At 38.5% G+C, this 7,492-nt stretch overlaps 1 protein-coding gene across 3 annotated transcripts; it reads right to left on the minus strand.

The window, feature by feature from the left end:
• Positions 1-268: 268 nt before the first annotated feature.
• LOC145459146 (uncharacterized) lies at positions 269-5,591 on the minus strand. 3 transcript variants are annotated; one of them, XM_080337774.1, is made up of 9 exons: positions 4,988-5,591; positions 4,195-4,403; positions 4,081-4,134; positions 3,703-3,756; positions 3,548-3,613; positions 3,154-3,367; positions 2,620-2,944; positions 2,176-2,232; positions 269-1,939 (listed from the first exon to the last, which is right to left on the minus strand). In XM_080337774.1, exons 3-7 carry the CDS (start codon positions 4,091-4,093, stop codon positions 2,818-2,820), a joined length of 474 nt encoding a protein of 157 aa, XP_080193900.1. In that variant the 5' UTR covers positions 4,094-4,134; positions 4,195-4,403; positions 4,988-5,591; the 3' UTR covers positions 269-1,939; positions 2,176-2,232; positions 2,620-2,817. The 3 variants fall into 3 exon arrangements, with proteins under 3 accessions (XP_080193900.1, XP_080193908.1, XP_080193916.1); XM_080337782.1 differs by lacking the exon at positions 4,988-5,591 and adding an exon at positions 3,817-3,959 and having other exon boundaries at positions 4,195-4,780; XM_080337790.1 differs by lacking the exons at positions 4,081-4,134; positions 4,988-5,591 and having other exon boundaries at positions 4,195-4,780.
• Positions 5,592-7,492: the final 1,901 nt, after the last annotated feature.

A 7,492-nucleotide genomic window follows, 5' to 3' on the forward strand; every position in this document is an offset into this window, starting at 1 on the left:
GAGTAACAAAATTAGGATCCGAAAAAAATCCTGCTACCCCGCAAACAAGATCACGCGCCTGTCACGTTACGATTACGTTAACTATGGAACGTTGAACGTTTGGCGCTCACGTTACCATTGCGACATTCTGTGAACAAAAGGTAGCGATGAGCTGACGTTTCTGATGACGTAATTGAAACGACACCTTAACCACGTTGGTCCTGACCACGTTGCTAAATGCTGCCTTTCAAATTAGAGCTCTTAATGCAATAATACCGAGTCACAATACTTCAGGAACAATGAGTTTATTGCCAATAAAAGATAACAAGTCGTTAGGCCCAGTTCTACACACAGTCATAAATGGCGCAAAGAGTGGAAGGCAAGCATTGTGCAAAATATTCCAACACCAATATTGCAATTTTGTATAATTGAGGTACTGAGCTCGGAGGTATAATTAATATTACAGAATACATGCAATCAAACAAAAATCACAGGACTAACATATCAAGGTATAACCAACATAGCAATATACTACGACGTCAATAATTCAAATATCAGACACACTTTCATATTAACCAGAGGTGTTAAACTAAGTACCGTTGATTTTAGTACTCGGGTTTGGCTACTTGGCACTACTTACTCTAGAGGTGATGTTATACCACTTCTACTTCACGTGCTATTAGGAAAAACTATACAGACTTTTTCATTTCGGATTTTGTATGTTTAAATTAGTTTTGTGAAATACGGTTGTCGTTCTCACAATGACTTATCACAATTTAATCAGTATAACAACAATAATGTCAGCAACTGAATTTATATATTCTCGAAAAGTCGACGTAGCATCATATTAGTCACTAACACTAAAGCAACAATTTCAAAAGTGGCTAAAAGTGCTAAAAGAATGCGACACCTGGTCCGAATCGAAGTTTTCAGACTACCAGCTCAAGTACTTTCAATGCCTTCATTTTCAACTACTAGTTTTAAGTACCAAGTAAATTTAACATGCCTTGGATATTGCAGTTCTACTTTTGCAACAACGCTTTACCCCCTTAGACAGCAGAGCTACGACAAATTTGACTAGCAATTATTGTTGGATTTTACCTAGATGTGTCTAGATAGACAGGACATTAGTAATGGAGAAGCAGGGACACTTGAAGAAACACTTGGCAGCAAGCTAATGGCAAGATATTGATACATAAAAAATGAAGAAACTGCGTAGCCGGTGTTAGCACCATCACAAGTAAAATCTTTAAACACTTTACCGTGAGCCAATTTACGATACTGTAGGGTTACCATATTTTGGGAATCTGAAAAGAGGACACTTAATAAAAATTTCCGGACTTACAATACAGCAGTAACATCCGGTAAAATTGGTAGACATTTTGCGAGTTTGTAGTTTGTTGACTGTAAGAAGGTCATCTTTCCGACTCGACTTCCGAATTACACACTTTCTATGAATATTCATTTAGATGACTAAAACAAAAGGCCGTTTTTCTGGCACAACTCCTGTAAGACCCACCTAACCGGTACTTGAGCTTGCTTTATCGCAGTTAAATTTAACATACATCTACGCAAAATTTTCAAAACGTGGACAATGACATTTGGGCGTCCTGCTAGGACACTTTAAAAAAGGACAAATCCCCTTTCAAAGAGGACATATGGTAACCCTACGATATTGACAAATAAAGAAATGAAAAACTGCGTAGCCGATGTCAGCAAAATCACTTATTTACAGGTTTTCTAAGTACAAATATAAATGAGCAAAGGTAGCAGGAATGTCATTCTTAGTTAAATGCAGGCAATTACACCAGTACATGGTGCCTGGATGTCCGCTGTTCACCTTATAAGGTGGCACTTGGATGCAAGAACTGTATGACGTCTTCTTTGAGACTATTAAACGTAACTTTCAAGCTCACTAGTCCACCTCTTTCTTCTCATCAAAGCACACCATCTATCATTCCTGAAATCAAGAAGTCACAGTTGGTAAGTCAGAAATAGATGACTAGCTAGAACAATATCACATCAATTTAATGTACAAGAGCTGTGTTGGAACAGCTAAACAAAACAAAAAAACAGAATCCCATGCTGAGAATATGTAAGAAATGGTGTTGCGGGATCAACAGTGTTAAATTTCTCACTATTTCAATCTGGATGATTTCACGAGTCCCATTAAAACCAAGTTTGAAAAATGCATACCTCATCCACAGCGAATTCTTCACTAGTAGTGCGTCCATCCTGTGGTGTTGATGATTGCTGCAACGTCCATCCTGTCGTGTTGATGATTGCTGCAAGAAGTTCATTGTTATATTCTAGGTCATGGTAGGACAGTAAACCTATACGAAGAACTTGTAATAAAAATCCAATGTATTTAATCCTGTTCAGCAGAATTACTTTAGACAAGCAAGCACCATGCAACTACTATCCAGAGGGCATATAAACAAAGGAGAGTAGATCACAGAACACAGGGTATAAATACAAAGCAAGGCACACGAGAAAATGATGATTGTTACTAAATAAGATATGACACCAACATGAATGCGCATCATAACAATAATTGTAATTTAATGCACCAGCACCTATGACTGATTTTTTTTTTATAGCCGAGGGATATCAGAATGATTAACCAACAGCAAACTGTACCTTCTTGAGATAATGAGGGTAGGACTTGAAGACTTCACCGATGTGCGTTTCTCTTTCTCCGTTACTTTGCTGTGGGTCTTTCTGCATATAGCTACAAGAAGATAGGGTTGGAGCTAAGTTAATTACACCTTGTACTGTCTGGGAGCGTTGCTCTAACTTCAATACTCACATATCATTTCATGGTCTTTGAAGCGATGCTTATGCTTTCCTTTTTGTCCATCTTTGGAATACTGAGCAAGTAGAAACTTGGTTGCAATTTTGTCCCACACGCCTCGAATTGTAGCAGTCACAGTTTGTCCACCAACCAACGACAAATATACGATACCTGGAAAACCAAGAAATCCAGAAAAAATCATAAAAACAGGTGGCAACAGCACTCTGTCAAATTATATCATGACCAATTCTAGTTGTAACAGTATTTTTACAGTGAATGAAAAACTACACCGAGAGTCATTTAACTTGATCAGCTGGGAAAAAATGTTAGCAATTGTATATCGAAAATTAATGGGTTTGGTAATTATAACAGCTACTTACTGCGGCAACTTTTGCTCCCCCTGCTGAAGTTCCTCATCTATGCCTTTTAATTCATCAACACTAGTTGCAGGTTTCTTGATTAAATACTCAAAATTCTGCGTGCTTGACTGCGATTGCATACGTTTTCCAACATCTTGTCGAACGAGATACGCTTGATTTTTATCTACTTTCTCCGAGATAGTTCGCACACAAATCAAGATTTTCTTCATGATTTCTAAATAAAATTAAAAGTCATCTATACCGCACATTAAAATCATCAATTATTGTGTAACGACATGGCCATGAATGTCTCAAAGCTCGACCCCTTATAATATAAATTTGAGTTCTGGGAAGCGTAATACGTAAAAGTGAATCAAATGCCACTACCTATAAAAATATGAATCTCAGAACGTACCGTCATCCGAATAGCCGTTTCGCCTGTGGAATACACTGTCGGTAGACATTTCGAACGAAGAGCAACCTAAAATAAATAAATAATAATTGATAATGAATATTTGATAATTTTACAAAGCAAGTTAACACCTCAGGAGAAGAAAATGTTGAACAAACCTTTAAAAGTTGTCTCTACTTGGTGCCTCTCGGGACGTCTTGGTGTTGAGGTGACTATAGAAAGAAATACATCGTCACATATCGAATTATTTTTCAAATTGTAATTCAACAGACCTGCCCGCTTTTTCTTGGATAGGAACTGCGAAGTTCGCTTCGAAGTTGAGGCAGACAATGGTTGAGAATGAATATGGCAGACAATGGTTGAGAATGAATATAAGTATCAGCAGGAACTGCTTCATTGTCAGAATCATCAATATCTGCAGAAAATACAAGTTGGAATGACACTAACACTATGGAAATGGATAAACAATTTATAATAAATACATAATAATTTTACAAAGCAAGCAACATCTCGGGAGTACAAAATGTTAAACAAACCTTCCAAAATCATCTCTACGTGGTGCCTCTCGGGACGTCGTTGTGTTGAGGTGACTGAAGAAAGCAATACATAGTCACGTATCGAATTATTTTTCAGATTGTAATTAAACAGACCTCCCCGCTTTTTCTTGGATAGGAACTGCGAAGTTTGCTTCGAAGTTGAGGCAGACACAATGAAACATCAGATAACATAATTGTTGGGCGGTCATCCGTGTCCGAGCTCTCATAGGGAGTTGAATCAGAATGAGTGGCAGGAACAGCCGTTTCTGCATGCAATGGAGTGACATCCTCAAATTGATCCAACATTGTACTGTTACGGCCATCTGTTGATAAAGTAATTCATGTATTAAAGCAGGCATGAGAATGATGAAATGTTTACTTGGACTGGGAGCTATTGTAAGAATGAGCAGAAGATTTCATCTTATTGGCTGGGAGAAAAGAGCTTGATTCTAAAATTGACATCACACAAACATTATGATGCCAATACCCCAGAGTGGAATCGGTGGCAACGGCACGCGCAACGTCACGCGAGCATTTATATCTGATCACGCCGATTAATGAATTATCATGACGTCACAAAGCGATAACAAAGTCCAGATCCAGAATAAGGCTTGCGCTTTACAATGAACTCAAGCAAGCGTGGCATTTGAGTAACAACGAATATACGGCGTAGCCCTAGTCCGGCGTATACCAGGTCTATTTTAGCGCATTGTGTCGTTTAATAAGTAATTCAGTATTGAATCAGAGCGAAAAATATTTCCGTCACGCGGATGAAATTTTCCAATCACGCGAGAAATCTGTCTGTCACGCACAACATGTTGTCGAAAACAACCACCGATTCCAGTCTGGCCAATACCATGTGATTCATGAAACTCAAATCCAAAACTGAATAAAATTAAACACTTACTTGATACTGGTCTATTAATATCTTCAAACTGTAAAATTTCATCCTTTTTGTTAGTTCAAGCCTGCTTGATTAACCTGGTCGCAGCAGTCCATCTCCTTCTATAAGCTACGGTAATCGGTGTCTTTTTCGACATTTAGGCATACTGAACTGTAGCTGCTTCAATAGAGTAGAAAATTATTGAACCTATTAGAGTCCACGGTTTGCTGTGTGCATATCACGACCTCATGATCAATAGAAATCTGCATTCTACCAAACACTAATATTTTTGACATGTTCACAAGGAACACTGATTGGTGATGGTCAGACATGTCATTGTGGATAAGGAAGCATACTTGCACATGCCATCAATTAATAAGGAACAGATGAATACTATACTCGAGAAATCACGCATGTAACTACGGCTGACGATATGACCGACAGAAAACTACGGTCTATCAAGTAACTGTATGCCTGAACTATGTTTTTATACGAAGCATAATTATAAATTAGCATGCAAAGTTCAGTTTTCGGCACTCCGCTATAGCTATGTTCTTGCTTCAACATCAGTTAACCGCGATTAATCCGCGAATTCAACTAACACCGCACCCTCAACTACGATTGTAAGACCTCGCGCTGTTGTCTGGCGGCATCACACGTGCGCGGCGGGCGAGCTGATGTTCGTGTAGGAAAAAAATGCCCTACGTCACTCGGCGACATCGTGCCGGCTGTATCCCAACGCGACACGCGTCTGTGTATAATGCAATATGAAGTGTCGGGTATGTGCGCATGTAGTATTTTCGTTGTCGGTAATCAGTGAACTGGGTCTGAATGCTACAATTGCAATAAAATGACAACATGATGCGTGTATCGTCAAGATGAGAATGTTTGCATGCCATGTCGGGCAGTAGCGAATTACATGTTTGCCACCTCCAGATGACATACGCGATAATACGTCATGATAACACTCCCCCTGCAGTTTAGTTCGTATTAATTCAAGTCCCCATGCCTCACAGCTTAAATTGATCATGAAAATACATAACCCATATTCCCATCGTTATTTTGAACATCTTTTTGAAACTTTTGTAAACGTTTGAAAGCCGTGTCAAACGTTTACTATTTGCGGGGTATTGCTTTAGTGCTATTTCACATAAATATAGCCTGCAAAACAGATATGAACATTATAATCAAAAAATTAGTATCAACAAATGCCTTACAAGGGTTTATATATATTACATTTCAAATCAATAATCTTAGGTACGGTATATATTTTGAATATAAATGCAAGTGGTAGGAACTAGCCAGAGAAACTAAGATAAAAAGACTGCGAGAACAGAGAAAGCAATATTAGTTGCTTAATGGAGAGTTAACATAAGTAAACCAGGCATGCCATGATGCATTGCTGATGCCAACAACAAAATTAAATATTGTGTTACTGTGACTTGGCCAAGACCACTAGGCCTCCTACCATAATACTCCTGAAGAATGATACTAAATTTTCACAAGAAGTAAGCAGTCACAGAACAGCCATATATCAAACAAAATGGATGAATCAATCAAAATTATCACTTGATAAAGCAGCACAGCAATGAATAGGAAATATAAATAGTATTATATAACCAGCATGATGATGTGCGCAATCAATCAGAGAGTACCGGTAGTTCTTCAGTTCCAGTGTGTTTCCGAAATCATAAACATGACCAATTGACCATGCCAGCATATATTCATACATTACCTCACCACACAATCATTCCAAATGACAGCAGAAATCAGAACCACCAGTTACGGTACCTCTGCAACAACACGGACACCTCGCTCTTCTGTCATCCTGACAACTGATATCAAGTAACCTAATGGCTGATGAACATGCAGTATAAGAATCAATGTCTGATGAACAACTGAATTCGAAAACAAACACTTCTGCAGCTCGCTTGCAGGAACCTGCCGTCGTCCTCGTTCAGCATTCATCATCACATCACTGCACAGAAACTTAATTATCTTGCTTACGCATTTCAAAGACGTGACTGGTATCAGCGGTTTCAACGTTGTCATATATTCCCGAAACCAGCCTGGGCTTGATCCATAGCAATGAATGCATTTAACTACGAAAATAATATCGAATAATATATACTAAATTAATGCAACGCATCAGTTACTTGCGCGGCGATTCCGTGAAGTCAGCTGAGTTTCCGCGGGAACCACATTCTCAACGGACCCCGTTCAACCATCGAGTTTCATAAACACCGATTTACTTATGGTTCGACTTGCATCTTACTATCCTTTTCAGTCAATTTCTAGTCTGTACTCAATAATGATAGTTATAATATTTATTTAGTGTACTAAGTAGTAATTCGAACACAAAAAGCGAAGATTCTAATATCTCATGCTGACTGATCAGCCATGTCGGTTACGCTTTAATTAATAAGCGTCCGAACCTCGAAGCAGACAGATCGAAGAGACCGCGTTGGCGACGCATGTCTTCTCCTCTTGAATTTCATTATGAAGATTATTCTTATGACTTGTGCTTTT

Source organism: Botryllus schlosseri, chromosome 2 (genome assembly GCF_051294905.1).
Source record: "Botryllus schlosseri isolate E-star chromosome 2, Bs_hap1, whole genome shotgun sequence".
NCBI lineage: Eukaryota > Metazoa > Chordata > Ascidiacea > Stolidobranchia > Styelidae > Botryllus > Botryllus schlosseri.

Coding starts and splice junctions, on each gene's coding strand:
- LOC145459146 (XM_080337774.1), bottom strand. Junction 3,614..3,702: donor AGTAGAGACAACTTTTAAAG/GTTTGTTCAACA, acceptor TATTTATTTTAG/GTTGCTCTTCGTTCGAAATG. Junction 2,945..3,153: donor GGGGAGCAAAAGTTGCCGCA/GTAAGTAGCTGT, acceptor TTGGTTTTCCAG/GTATCGTATATTTGTCGTTG.